Genomic DNA, 15,463 nt, shown 5'->3' with positions numbered 1-15,463 from the left:
GCTCCAGTGACTGCACTCTTACATCTGCCTTCAGCTGCTGTGGCTGAAGCAAACACACAAAATGGAGGAATGATTAGCAGCATGACCCTCTTGGAGCTCTCCCTAGCAGGGGCTCACTGGGCTGCTGGACCCTGAGCTGAGCTTGCTGCAATTTGTGCCTGCAGCCTCCATCAGATCTGGGAGTGCTGACGGCTGTGCTTGGGCTGGCATCACTGACAGTGACTCTGGGATGACCCAAAGCTCAAACGTGCCCTTTCTGAGGACACCAGCCTGGCTTTACATTTCATCTCTTTGGCAGAGGTGGTAGTGATGCAAAGACACATCCAGCCTAAAACTTCTAAGCACTGTTACTCTTTGTATAGCAGAAAAGTTCAAATTTCTAGGCAAAATAACAAGCCCTACTCACATTGTCCTCAGCTGCCTTGAAGGACTTGGGTTGTAAGGCAAAAATTAGTTCAGCCCATGGTTTCTCCACATTGCTGAGAAGCAGAGGATGTCCATGTGGACAGATCTCTTTTACTCTCCCACATCCTCCTTCATAAAAAAGAGCATTGTTGATACCTTTTCTTCTTCATCCTTCAACCACATCTGTTTCTTGGACACCTTTTTCTCCTCTCCATTCCCAGAATTCAAATACAAACACTGATTTGTCCTAAGGATGACTTAATATCCAGCTATCCCACAAGTATTGGATTGGAGTGGGTGACCATCAAGCATTGACTCTTCGAACACAGTGCCCTTCCTTGCAACTTTAGTCCAAGCTGTACAAAAATTCAAAAAGGAGGGGGAAAGTCCAACCTTACAGTCAAAAGGGGGTTTGCATTCTGATATGGAAATGTTCAGAGGGTTTGCATTCTGATATGGAAATGTTCAGAGGGTTTGTGACTGCACACACAAAGAACACTTTGTACATAGATTCAGTTATATTCTTTATTGTTGAAACAGTTCTGGAATGTTTTGGTCTCCCCGAGCTGGCAAACAGATGAAAACATTGGTCTGTCCTGTAATTTTTTTCTTTAAAATTTATATGAGAAAGATTAACAAGCAGCAGGATGGACAAGAACACATTTCAAAACTGTGTTCTAAAAGAAAAAGAAGATAAGGACAGAGACATGAAACATCAAGTACTGTGATTCAAATGGTCAGGAAAAACTTCAGAAGGATTGGAAAACAAGTTAAACTGCACTCCTGACTTCAGAATTCTTCAGGACATCCAGACACCTTCCTCTCTGAGTCCTTGGATATGGCAGCCTGAGAGCCTGCTGAAAGGGAAGCTTTGTAGTGAGACAGCAGAGCACAACGTGGCCTATTGTCACTTTGGGGCTAAGTACTGCCCACACATGTCATATGACCTCAAAACCACCACTGGAAACTCTACTACAGCTTATAAAATCCTCAGTGCCAATCCTTACACATAACTAACCAAAATAGCTCACCTATTAACCTGTCACCTGCACAGCTCCTGGTGTTCAATTTACGTCTTCACTCTTCTCCTGCTCCCTAACACCACACAGAACCTCATCAGGCTCCAGGATGAGTGCTAATCATGGTGCTATTAATGTGACAGTCAGCAGCCTCTTCCCTCTTCACACAGCCTCACATGAATTCCTTGACATTAGACTAAGCCTCAGATCAAATCACTGAGTTTATGAGACTTTCTCCACTATAATTTTTCCAACTGAAAAGCTGAAGTGGTTCTTAGTACACTTATTCAATTCTCTATGGCATCTTTGTCCTATACCATCCTACTTCTGAATAATAAATTATTATCATGAACTGGACACACCTGGAAACAAAAAGTCTGTGACATCCTGTGTGAAGAGCACTGCTGCTGTTAATACTGAAATATTACTAGATTAATTATATTTAATCAGTTAGCTCATGATCTGAAATGAAAAAGAAAAGTATTTTGCACACCAGAAAAATTACTATCAGTTAGAATGGGGAAGGGATATTTTGAAAGTAACTTGAAGCATAATAACTAAGAAATCATCAGAGATGATCATACTGACTTGGGACATGTTGCAAGACAAAGCCCTTATTTAGCTGGCTAATTTCATGGCATTTTGAAAAACACATTACTCATTTAATTTGAGGAAATACTTTTAAACCATTCATGAATAGATACAAAATGCTCAAATTTTTCATATTTTCACCAGAAAAAAAGACCTATGGGTTCTTAATGTATGTAATAATAACATGATACTGAGACAGAAACTGAAATAAAAGATGAAATTAAAATCTGTCTGACCCCAGAGCCAGTGTGCACTTTATCCTGTCACTTGGCTGCCACAGTGATGCAGGCAGTGACTATCTAGGGTGACACAAGGCAGCCATTCTAGTGGGATAAAGAGGACTTTCATCTCTGCATTTCTCCAGCTGGAATAATGCAATGGTGGCCTGTGACAAACGAGCAGATGATCCCAGCCCAGTTTTAGGATGCCCACCCCAAAATGCCCAACAACAGACTCACAGCTCCCTGTACATGGGAGCCTTTGGGTTTGTGGAGTTTTTTCTCAGTCCCAGCTGAGAAGCACCAGCAGTGCAGGACAGAAAGCTGCTTCCAGCTCCAGGATCCTCCTACGTGTTGTATGGATAACTACAAGACTTTGACCTAAAGTCACCTTGTCCTAGTTTCTAATTCACTTTCATGCAGATGAGATGGCAGGATTGGGGCTGTGGTATCCACACTGGCTCGTACTTTCAGAAATGAAAGCTGCAAAGATTTATTCATCTGAGTGACCATAATTAGGCTAGCTTGCAGGATCAGGCTTATTCTGCAGGAAAAGGATGGATCTCTCTAACTCACAAAAAGGAAAATCAGAAATATCAGTGGAAAAGGGGATGTGCTAACTCTTGGAAAACATTACTGGAAACTGCACTGCCCAGGCTGAAATGTCATTTAAAGCCACGAGTGCCCCTTTAAGCAAAATATCAGCACAGGGAAGGAAGAACTAAAACCAGTAAGAGAGCAGCTGATAAAACATTGCCATCACATTTTCATAAATTATATCCCAGAATGTTTCACAAAATTGAGTAACAGAGGAAAATAGAAAAGATTTTTGTAGCACATTCGTTTGGTAAATGCAGGATAAAGCTCATCATGTGAGCTGAACTGTAAATGAGGGCCTTATGCTTTATAAAAATTCTCCTATTGTCCCAGGAAGGATGAGAGTCAAACAGTTTCAGCATGTAAGTCCTGTAAATAAAGTTAGTTAGCAGACAGGAATCAGCAGACTGTTTGGGGAGGAAAAAAAAAAAAGAGAAAATACACTTTTTGTAGGAAAAATTTAGGCACACTGCTGCTGCATTTCAGACCTGACTTCATTACACTGTACCAGAGATTAATTGGACCCACAAAATCCAGCAAACAGCATATGACACCCATCTACCTTTGCTGCTTCAGCATCCTCCCAAAAATATATAATGCAGGATTTTAAATAGTACGTTAGCCCAGTTTCCTTTCATAAAGTCTTACAGAGAAGTTTAGGAAAATTCCAAAAGTAGCATACTGATTGCCTCTGGGATTTTCCACTTAGCAATTTAATAGAAAATTACACCCCTACCCAATCTGTGAGGTTTCCATAACCTCCCTCGTGAATTTAATTTTCCAGCATATAATAAATTTTACCATTAGGCATATTTTCTGATATTGCTTCACCATTAAGGCTATTTCCCAATTTTTCTTTTCAGAACCCTCTGTGTGGTGTCTGGATGGCACCTTGCACTGAAGAATGCAGGTCTGACTATGTCCATGCACACAGTTAGGATACAAATTGCTACTGTTAGTATTCAATTTGCTTTCCTCCTGCTCATTTTATGTCATTATTCCAAGTGATAGGGTCGGTCAATATTACTGGAGCTAACAGGATTCTCCTGGGTACTCTGAGGAGACCAAGGCAAGATCTGCATTTGCATCTGTTCAAGTAGGCGTATGCAAGTATCACACAGTCTTCTCCTTGTCACAACACAATCTGACTACATGTAAAACACAAGATGATGATCGGAGCTGTGTTTGCAGTTATCAGCAGTCATAACTGTAAACGCCTGGGTCCTTTCTACACAGGCAACAGGCAAAAGCACTCTCGGCTGTAAAAAACTGTAAAAAAAAAAAAAACACTCCACCCTCAGTGAATTTAGCACAGTGAGCAAACTGGAAGTGTGGCTGAAGGCGTCAAGTGGTGAATAAATCAAAGCACTAATTTCAGCTGTGTTTGGGCCAGCCGTATGGCTGCAGTGACCTCACGGTGACCGTCGGGAGGGCTGCCAGACGCCCTAAATCTCGCTCCTCTGGAGAGCCGAGACTCTCTTCCTCTTGCTAAGGCGATCCAGTTTTTGGCCGAGGGACTCCCTTCCTCTTGCTAAGGCGATCCAGTTTTTGGCCGAGGGACTCCCTTCCTCTTGCTAAGGCGATCCAGTTTTTGGCCGAGGGACTCCCTTCCTCTCACTAAGGCGATCCAGTTTTTGGTAGAGCTCAGCCCAGCTGGCGGCTCGGCGCTCTTCTCCAGGCCTCGGTCCATGACACCAGCGGACACATCGCTGCGATAATCCCTGTAAAACACGGCAACAAACAGGTGTTGCCATCGGTTCCTGAGGTTTACCCACTTCCGCACGCCAACTTCAACCCCCTCCCCGCCGGCCCTGGCCCGGTCCGGTTAAACACGAGGAGTTCCCCCCGCCGAGCCCCTGAGGGGAGCCGCGGGCAGCACCGCGGTGCCGAGCGGGCAGCGCCGGTGCCCGTGTGCGAGACGCGCGGCGGGAGGGGGACACAAAATGGCGCTGCCCCTCAGCCCCTCGCCCTCAGCCCGCGGCGGGGCCGAGTGGCGGCGGGCCGGCCCCGGGGTGGCGGCGGCTCCCGGCCGGCGGAACCGCCGCCTTCCTTCCCCCAGCAGGTGGCACCGGGGTCCCGGCGCCGGCGGCGAAGCCATTGCGGGCCGCCCTTCGCCGCCGGGCCGCGGCCGCGCAGCCGGCGGGGGGGAAGGCGGCGGCATCGCCCCCGCGGGGCTCCCCCCGCCGCACCCCGCTTTTCCTCAAAGTTCGGGGCGGGAGCGGGGGGGAGACCGGAGCCAACTTGTCCCGGATCCCTTTATTCGCCGCCGGAGCCGCCGTCTCTCCCAACCCCCGCGTGTATTGCTGATCGGAGGGACGGAGCTCGGTCCTGTGTCCGCCCCGCTCCTTCCTGCCCGCACCATGGAGTTCGCCCAGAGGAAGAGGAGCAGGAAATCCCAAAGCTTTAAACTGGTCAACGAAGGTAAGGCGGGGGCGGCCGGGCTTTGTTCGCTGGTCGGGGGCAGCCCCGACTTTTGCCCCGGGGGGAGCGGGGCGTTATGAAACGCCGGCGCCCCCGGGCCGCCGCTCCCTCCCGGCTCTGTTATTGAACTCCGCAATCCTCCGCCTGAACTCCCCGAAACCATTGCACGCCTATCTTTTTTTTTTTTTTTTTTTAATTTTATTTCTTTCTCCCCCTTCCCGTTTCCTCTTTCTTTTTTTAATTATTTTTTTGCATGTGTGTTACGTGTTGTTGCAAAACCACCACCTCAAGCCTCCCCACCACCACCTCAGGTGGACGTGTTATTTTTTTTCCAGGCAGAGAACCTTGCACAAAATAAAGTTGGATCGTGTTTAGTGGTGAATCCTGCTTGGGCGGCGGGGGGGGGAAAAAAATCGGGAAGCGAGCAAAAAATAATGACACTTGAGCAGCGACAGAGCTCCTTAGAATTCAACTCTTGTGGATTTATTGTATTTGGGGTGGTTTTTTTCCTCTCCTCGTCTGTGTACATCCTTGTATTTCAAAGAAAAGCTGAATCGAGATCGCTTTATTAAAAATCCACGCAGGTAATTAATTGTACGTGGGCAGGGGAGAGCCGCTGGCGTGTAACTTGTTCGCTCGGGGTGTGTTTGCTTTTGGAAAAGAGGATATTTTAAAAGGGATCGTGAGGGGAGAAATATTTGAATTCATGTCGGGCAAGAAGCACAGCTCTGTGTTTCAGTCTTCTTGTTGTTGTTTTCTTTAATTAAAGGGGGGAAAAGATAGAGCCGCTGGTAGGCATTTTCACAGGTGGACTTCCCAGCCCTAGGGATTTATTTTGGTTGGGGATTTATCCCTTCTCTAGCCGATGAGATGTTTTTGCCCTGATGGAATTGATTCGAGATCGTTTCTCCTTTTGTGTTCTCAAGTATTGGACGGGAATATCTCCATGAAACGCTGTGTGTGTCCTGCATGCCAAGTTCAAGGCAGGTGACTGCTTGGGTGTAGTGTCACGCTGGTGAAAAGGGACACACACACGAGTGTCAAGACTTGCTGTCTGAGGAGTGCTCTGCAAAAATTACATTTGAAATGAAGAAATTCAAAGATGGAAATAAACTCACTTGGTGGGAATAGTAAATAATGACTGGTGTATCGTGGTAGGGGAGTGTGGGGCATCGCACATGGTCCCTGTTAAAACCAGAGGGGCAGGGACTTGCCAGACGTGTCTGAAATGCATTGGAGGTCTGTATCCATTAGCAAACCCATCAAGGGTGTAATTTTACAGAGAACGAGTTTGCTTTGTGGGCTTTTGGTACTGAACATGCTCCCAACTTGGAGGCAGAGTTAGTGCATGACTGGGCTGGAGCATGGAGGGGGTGAAAGCAAAATGGAAAAATAAAACTGAAATTTTGCTTTTTTTTCTTTCCGTCCTAATGGGCCTGTAAAAAGAGTATTTGCCAAAAATAGGTTACTATTATGCTAATCTCAGTTGCCACTTCTTACAGGTTTAGATATGCCTCAGTGTATGAGACAATCTATTTAACCTTATTTTAATAGGTAAATCCAGTTATGATGGTACGTTATTAATAATATTTTATCTGTGGTCTCTTTTTGGATGTAGAGAATCAAATACAAAGCTACACTAAAAGCATATGCTAGAGAGAAAATTATGTCTTTTTACTTTGAGAATGGAGGAGATAAAAATCAGGTTTTGTATGTGAGTCTGCACTCTCGTACTCTTTTCTATCACAGTTGATTAGAAAGATAATTATGTATAAACAGTTGTCTCTTGTTATTGGCCTTTGCCTCTTGCAGGAGTTACTCTGTAATGTCACAGGTTAGTGTTTACTGTTGTGAAATTGATACAGTTTTCCAGTGCCTGGACTGGAAAACTGTATCATCCAAGGCAGAAAAATGAAACCAAAGAGAAAAGGCTATGCTGTATGAATTGGTTGGTAACACACCATCTGCTATTGATGTGTGCCCATACAATGTTTATTCTGTCCCAAAAATGACTTTGAGCACCTTATCACAATGATCAATAATGACTAAATCAAGAAAAAGTCCATTGCTGTGCTAAACCACAGCCACCTCTGGGGTGAAATGTGGTGACTTTAAGGCAGCAGCTGCAGACCAGAAGAATATTGTGACCAGCTGGATGTGCAGGGAAGTGCTAGAGAAGAAACTGAGTGTAATCTGTATATGTAAGGACCATGAGTCCCTAAGTCATTTAAGTCCTAGTTTCCACTTACTTGCTTCCACAGATCTTGAATGTCCTTGAGAGGATGAAGGTGCAGAGTGTGGCAGGCAGACCCTGACTGGCTGTGGCCATCAGGTGCCCTCCAAGCCACTTCATCACACCCTCTGCTCCACAGGACAGCTGGTGATCCTGGAAGGCAGCACAAACCCTGCCAGTTTAGTCTCATAAAAGAATCTTTTACTTCCTCTATGTCATATCTCAGACTTCACCTTTACCCATTTCATAGGCTGGGCGTGCTTGGGAAGCAGAGGAATCCTTTGTGTTGCACCTCATCCCTGACCTCTCCAGTTCTGTGGTGTGTTCTGGGTTGTTTCCCCCTCATTTTCTTCCCAGGCCCTTCCCATTCCATAGAATTGCTGTGTTAGGGTCAGTTTTAGTTTACATACTGGGTTGTTCCTCCTCCTGTGCCTTTGAGACAGTTGTGCTGTACAAATAAACACACCTAAGAAAAAAGTGATTTCCAGGAGACTTTTCCAGTCCTGTGCCTGTTTGGTCAGAGGTGCAGGTGTGCTGCTTGTGGAAGGAGCTGCTTCTGGTGCCCTCCACTTGTGTTACACCTTTTTAAGTGAATCTCCCCAAAGTCCCTTCCATGAGTTAATCTCTACCTCACTTTTTGTGAGGCAAGTAAACATAAAACCAGTTTAAGGAGGGAGTAGCTGAGAGCGTTGGGAACTGGGAGGGCAAGGAAGGAGTGAGGTGGGGAGGTGGCTCTTTCAAGACACTGCATATATTGTTCAGTCTTGAGTGATTTGCTGAAGGACAGAGTGTGTGCCAGTAACAGAGGCAGAAATAGCATCCACGAGAGCTGCCCTGAGTGACTTTTTTTTTACTTGGACTTACTATTTCTCTCTGTGTAAACAAAGCTCTGGTTTTAGTGAACACCTGCCTGGTGCTATAACAGAGACCTTCACAGTAAAATATTCTTTTATTTAAAATAGAAACTCAGTGGTGATTTTTTTTTTAATATCTTGTAACATCTCTGTATATGAGATGCCAGTGCTAATTCTTCAAGTCATTACAGGCATTAATTTCTAGAGGTGAATATCCTAAGGTGTCACTGATCCTCCTTTCTTCAGAACCGGGAGGCCAGTGACATCAGTATGAGTCAAGCTGAGCAATAGAGCCCTGGTGTACCTTGCTGATTCCTTACTGAGGTGAAGTTTGAAAGTTTGCCTTGGTCTCTGGGAAGGTAAAGTTTTTATTATAAATCTGCTTTCCTTCTGTAAAGCAAGAAGCCAGATAATTGGCATCTGGTGGGATAATTTGCTGTGAAAATGAACACAGTAATTTAGGGCAGGCATAGCTATTCCCTAAAATCTGTGAAATATTTGAGCTGAGTCTCTCCAGTGTGAGCAAAGGTTTTTTAGGAGGTGCTGATACAGAGCACATTTTCTGTGGTTAATTTGATGTACATGAAATAAACTGCAGATATATTGATAAACTGTGTTGTAAAACTGTAGCAATGTGTTCAGTGTTCATTTTTTCCAGATCACTTGAATTCTAATTTTTTTTATCGTTTTTCATTCCAGATTACCATCATGAGATATATAAGATCTCTGACTACAGCAATGATGTTAATGGGGAGACCAAAGAAACACAACCAGTTTTTTTAGGTATGTGCTTGTGTTGATTAATTTTCAGGCAACATTGCGTGGCCATTTGCAATTAGGGAGGAAAAAACCTCTGTGCAAGCACAGAAAGTGCCTGCCATTGTTTAATATGACATTCTCTTCAAGACCCTTTTATTCTATGAATTGCCAATATATCCTTTATTAACACTGCTAAAAGTTGTAATTTCAGACATAAATGTTTATTAGTGTCTACACACAGTGCTAATTATCACTCACTCAGAGAGCCAGATGCTGACTCTGCAGTTTTGCAGCTCTGTGCTCACCCCATTTACATTGCATATTCCCTGGCATGCTTCACTGGCAATAGTTTGTGTAATTGGGGTATTACATCTTTGACATCTGGATAACAGAAATTCAATTTCCAGGAAGCTGCTATTTGTTTGGTTTTGCTTCTGCCTTGGGTGGGATAGAGGATTAATGTGCTGTCTTAATGTAATGTCCTTTCACCTCTGGAGCTTGCCTGCTAATCCTGGCATGGCAAAATTAAATTAAATCAACAGTTAAAAATGTGTAAAGAAAATACAGAAGTAATATAGAGTCTGCAGCATGATATGTATTACAGCACATCAGTGACTGTCTATCAGTGAACCTTTACCTTTCTTGTGTGCTTTTTATCCTCTATAACTCCTCAGCTGCAGAGTGCTTCTTCCTTTCCTGCTTCTATCCCCTTCCAGTTGCATCCAGGGCCTCACCTGGATAAAGCCCCTCTTGGCAGGCTAAATTCAGAGAAAGAGGGGCCAGTTTTTTGAGCTGTATAAAGCAAGCTTGTGAACACTCTGTTCAGGCTTTGGAGAAAGCAGATGCCATTGCACCAAGAAACTTGGGAATGTCTGCCTCTCCTTTTCAGAACCAGGAGCCAAACCATTTTTGTGGGGTGATTTAAGGTTTCTGGAGCCTGTGTTGCCTCCTGGAGCCAGCAAGTAGCATTGAAATGTGGGAATTGGCACCTGAGGTTACTCTGCATGCAAAATGCCTTTGTCTCCTAAATTCATAGTGCCACATCCTCTTCTAGAGGTCAGAAGCAAATGGCAGAGAATAGGAGGATGTGTTAACACAGGTGTTGGAGCTGCCTTAAATTCCCTTCTCAGCTTTTCACCATTTGAGCAAGTGTTTCTTCCCTACACCCATTTCCAAGGAGAAGCAAAGGCCACTGCTGTGCTCTGTGTTTGGATTTCATGTTCTGGAAGCACTTTTGGTGAAGTCCGATAAACCTGATGGAGTGAGCTCCACCACAGGTTTACTTGAAATGCTTTTTCTTCCAACTCTAAAGTCATGAGAAGTCGTTCTAGCAAGAATTAGGCATCAGCCAGGGTGCTCTAAGAATGTGCAGAAGTCTGTGCTTTGACATTTGTGCTGCAAGTCAGACCCACTGATCTTGATTTTGGCTTGGTTGTGTTGTCCTTAGATTTGTTTGGGTTTTTCTTTTTTAGTAAGTCCAGCTTTTCATTGTGACTGAAAGTGTTCTGGCATTTAAGTGCCTGAAGTTCACCTATTTCAAGAGTCAGTCAGAATTTAACCTTTAAGAATGTGAATCCTATCAAGGATCTTCCTTATCAGGTACAGTCAGGGTGTAATCACTGCTTCACTTGGTTTCACTGCTTTATGCCAAAATTTATCTGTGGAGGATGTTTATTCCAACTTGGTGATTTAGAGTCAAGTTTGTTCTCCAGTTTAAGTGATCCATGGGATCAGCAGCTGAAACCTCAGTGTGATGCAGCCTTTAGTATGGAATGGATGCAATGATACAGCATTGAAACTGTTACTTTTAGGGAAGGTAAAATGTTGGTGGCAGTCCAAATGAGTGAAACTTTCTGACTAATGGGATGTGGAAATTGAGCACGTTAACTCAAAACTGCTGTTGAGAAGAGGGGAGCTGCTAGGGTAAATGAGTAAATCGCAAGAATCCAGTTTGTTTAATTTACAAATCAAATAAGGATGAGATGTTAAGAAGGACCTGATGAACCAAAATGATCTTTTTTGCACCAGCATAGATGGGCAGAGAAAATTGGAGAAAGCTTCAGTGCAGTTAAAGGAACATGGTACTGGATATGAGCTCTGTGCTCATGCAATGGTGTAGAGTCCAAGTGCTGTCTGAAGAGAGCTTGGGAAGTTTTCTCATGTAGTGCAGTGCTGGGAGTGGGGATGGGGTGGCTTGTCCTCTCCCCCAGTCCTTTGTTCTGATAAGATGATGAACAAGAAGTCACATCTTTCAAATGAAGGACATGCTAACCACAGTCTTTACAAGATTCCAAGGGAATGTGGAATATCACTGCTATGTTTTGTGGATGAGGACTGGCATGTCGTTTGTTTTGAAGGAAAGGGCTTAATTATCTGGTACCAGGACAGGCTGCTCAGCCTGAGAAAGAGGCTTAATGCAGAGTGAAATGCTTAAACCTCAAACATGGGTGAAATTTAAAACAGACCTGACTTCCATTTTTGCAGTAGTCATAGGGCTGCTAGCCCAGACTTGGTATTACAAGCCCTTGAAGGGACCATGTACATTTGTGTCTTGTGGACAGTGATGATTAAACTTACACTGTCTATTAAAAAAATCTTTTGCATAAACCATATAGTTTTTTTTCAGTCTTAATATTTTTATTACCAACACAAAAAAGTGGAAATACAGTATACTTCCAGACTGAGTGTTTTTACAATGCTTTCAACTTGAAATTCAGGCTCTATGTTTGAAAGGTTAATGCAGAAAACTAATTATATTATCCTGGTAATCAAATGTGTGATGAGACATTTGTCTGTGTAATTAACAGTGAAGAACTTTTATAGTTTCATAAAATTGCATGCTATGCACAGTGTGCTTGGAGCATTTGTTTTGAAGAGATGTCCAAAACAGAGATGTTTATGACTGATATAAAGTGGAACTGAAATGTGCTGTAATGCAGGTGTCTGTGCATTTTACAGCATTTCCCATTGTTGGAATGGAAGGCAGCAGATTAATAACTTCTCTGTGTCATGGTAAAAATAAATAATGTGTTCTTGGAGCAGGGGAGCAATGCATAAGTTACTCACTAATTTCAAGAATTTATTCTGTCCCAGAAATTATATCCTTTGCAATTTATTCGCAGAGAAAAAGTTGACTTAACAAGTAACTTTACAGACTTGTGTTACTGTTAATAGGATTATATCCCAAGTCTGGTTGTTGCAGTAGTGGCTTCTGTAATTAAGACTGCATAGAAGTTTATTTTATGTATCTGTGTTCTCTAATGATCTAACTTGGTGAAGTATTTCCCTTTGGGGCTAAAGCATGGTCTTGGATATTTCCAAGAACTGGGGGAAGTTGATGTGTATCTATTATTGCTTCTTTAATTATATGACCCCATTAATATATACTTTTATTGAATAGTTGCTCACTTGTCCTTTCCCAAGTGCTTTAGCTGGCACAGTGTGGTATGAAAGTGTGTAACTTGGGTTTTTGTAGCTTCTCCAGTTGGGTGTTTTGAAAGTGTTTCACCAGGCTCTTCCAAAGATTTGCTTTGTTTGTGGTGGGAGTGGTGGCTGGGCCTCCTGGTGTGACCCAGTTTCCAGGGAAACACCCCCCAAAACCTGGATGGTCTCAGGTCTGATCCTGGGTTTGATTCTGCAAATTTCTTTGCTTACATTGGTGTTTATGGGGTTTAATAACTTTTGTCTCATGACAGGCAGGGTTATCAAACCATGTGTTTCTGTGCTGTCTTTGTAAGAGATCTGATTTGAGGGTGATCCAGTTTTCCTGCATATCTAATTCTAGTGCTTTGTGTGGTGACATGAACATAGCAAAGTGCTTTGAGGTGATGTTTTAGAGCATTGCTAAGATGCCTCAACTCAGACAGCTTCAATATCCCCACGTGTTAATTTAGCAGAGTCAAATTCTCCAGTTTGTAACTCATGCTGCTTGTGTGACCCTCTGACATGGTTCATGCCCTCCCTGCTGACTTGGGGTTTAGGTTTTTAATTTGCCAAGGATGTTGTTGCCTAAGTGTAGAACCTTGTATGCTGGCAGAGACCTGGGATCACTTTTTTGGGAAATGAGTGCTTACCCCATCAGTTTAGTTCATGGATGCCTGATTCCAGTTTTGCACAGAGAAGCCACAGTGAGACTCCACGTGATTGAGGAGACCTTTGCTCTGATAAGGAATCATGCACATGGATCTTCTCTTTTCCCCATGCTGACCTCTGCAACTTTCTCTTTCAGGACAACTTGTGGTACAAGATGACCAAAACATAGCTAGATTTTTGAAAATTAGGATTTGATGTGGGTGTAGTTCTTGCTGAGAAGGGATGCTGAGCTTCCCTCCAGGATAACTGTCTCTGATGGAAATACCTGAACACTGTGTAGCATTCCAAAAGGTGTTTTGGTGAGTTCAGCCTGGCTGAGCAGTGGAGATGTGTGCCCTGTGTGCACTTGCTTCCTGATTCCTTGAGCTGAATCAGCCCTTTACAGTGTTCAAACACAGCAGGAGAGTTTTGCTGGCCCCCTTCCAGAGAGGGCAGCATTCAAATGGCATCTAATAAATTGCAGTTTAATATGCTTAATTATATAACCCTTTGCACTTACTTATTATTTTTTTGTTGAGCTTTCACACCATATGCTTCAACTTCCACTTTTTCTCACCTCTGAAGCCTTGTTTCCACACAAACCAGGCTCCTGTTGTCAGCTCACATGTGCTTGTCTGGCTGCCTGTCACTGCCATTCCTACCCTTGCAACAGCTCCACCAATTTCAGCCTAGTTGGACACAAACTGAGATAAAAGTAACTTCAGTAAGAAGCCTGATCTAGGAAAAATCCCTGTTTGTATGTTCAACAAAGGAAAAAATTCCTTAGGTGTTTCATCTGTCCAAAAAAACATAAAATTAAACTATAATTAATAGAAAAAAATTATTTTCAAAGTTAACTCATGAATATTTCCCAAAATATATGAGAAACATAAATATTAAAAATTAAGGAAGGAATTGCAAAATACTGGACAAAGAGGACATGATGGTTATTTGGTTTTGTGAGTCGAAGGAAGGAAATATCAGATACAGACATTTGTCCAGCTTTAATTCTGTTCACCCATTTACTTTAAAACACACACATTAATACAGACATGGTTGCCACTTCTGTGATACTGGGATAAAATTAATGCTTGAACATATCAATATGGTCACATACAATTTTATAACAGTTTGCAGTGCTATGATAATATTTGATAAACTGTTCGGGGAAAGTATAACAAGGTGTTGGTAGGCAGTGTGATGTATTAAGTTTAATAAACATAGTAGTAAAAAGATGGACAGGCATAGAGGAGCAAAGAGTGTAATAAATAAATTATAATTAGTGTGTTGTTAACTGGAGTTGTTTACAGGCCTGTTGCTTCAGACAGCTGCACACTTAGCACATGGGTGCTACTGGAACAGTTTTCTGGTTTCCATTTGTTCCTTTGTCATTTTAAACATTCTTCCAGCTTTTGGAGCAGGAAGTTTTTATGTCCTGTAGACTTTCAGTAAGGAGATAGATTGAAATTAATTTTGAGGAAATTACTGTTTATGTTGTGTAGCATTTATTAAAGGGCTTTATTTTGGGTTTTGTTGTTGTTTTTATAAGATTACAGTCACATCACATAGGAAAAAATAGGTTGTTTGCAAGGGGTCATCGTGGAAACAACTGTAGCAGTAGTTATTTAAAATTGTTAATATGTTTTTGTTATGACAATTGACATCTCTGTATACAGGTTTCTAAATAGGGCTCTAACTTGCCATGTAAGTGTCTTAGTGTTTTGCAAGTATCTTCAATGGTGTCAGATAAAACCCAGGGGTATCCAAATGGCAAATCCTGTAGGCAGCCTTTGGAGGCATCCCCATCTCCTTGGAAATGGTGAGGAGCTCTGGTGTGTGTACAGAGAGAGGCTGAAGTATGCACCACTCTTCTCAGGCTCAGCATCTATCTCAGAAAGCTTTGCACAGACAGGTAATGCAGATTTGTATGTAATAAACTGTTTTTTCCCAGTGCTTCGTTATTCTATTTAGCATTTAAAAGAAGGCTGACTCTTCCACAGGACATACTAATTTGAATTGCTGTGTTTTCTCTGTGCCCCATCTATTTTTTTTCATTTTTAAATTACATGGTTATTATCTGTGAAAATTATCAGCAGTGGAATAACTGATAACAAAGTGCTGTCCTTGGGCTTTAGAGCTAATAGCTAAATGAGATAACCAGGGAGCAAGAAGTTAAAATCTGTCACTGGTGTTGCACCTATCTGCAGATTCAGGTGGTGTAACATCATCTGCTCTCCACTCCTGTGGGGAGGATGCTGCTGTTGCTGGTCAGCTACAAACTAAAAGCTGGAAAAA

The 15,463-nt window shown here is 42.8% G+C and overlaps 1 protein-coding gene across 2 annotated transcripts in view; it reads left to right on the top strand.

The window, feature by feature from the left end:
* Positions 1-4,887: 4,887 nt before the first annotated feature.
* BEND7 (BEN domain containing 7) overlaps positions 4,888-15,463 on the top strand; it is a 46,608-nt gene continuing 36,032 nt past the window's right edge. The window contains exons 1-2 of one of the 2 annotated variants that reach the window (XM_059471806.1): positions 4,888-5,251; positions 9,038-9,121. In XM_059471806.1, coding sequence (XP_059327789.1) covers positions 5,191-5,251; positions 9,038-9,121 — 145 coding nt within the window. In that variant the 5' untranslated portion in view covers positions 4,888-5,190. The remainder of the gene's footprint in view (positions 5,252-9,037; positions 9,122-15,463) is intronic. The other variant, XM_059471805.1, reaches the window with a different exon arrangement.

This window comes from Ammospiza nelsoni, chromosome 5, assembly GCF_027579445.1.
Source record: "Ammospiza nelsoni isolate bAmmNel1 chromosome 5, bAmmNel1.pri, whole genome shotgun sequence".
Classification (NCBI taxonomy): Eukaryota; Metazoa; Chordata; class Aves; order Passeriformes; family Passerellidae; genus Ammospiza; species Ammospiza nelsoni.
The sequence above is the reverse complement of the archived record's forward strand: the minus strand, read 5'-3'. Positions and strand labels throughout refer to the sequence as shown.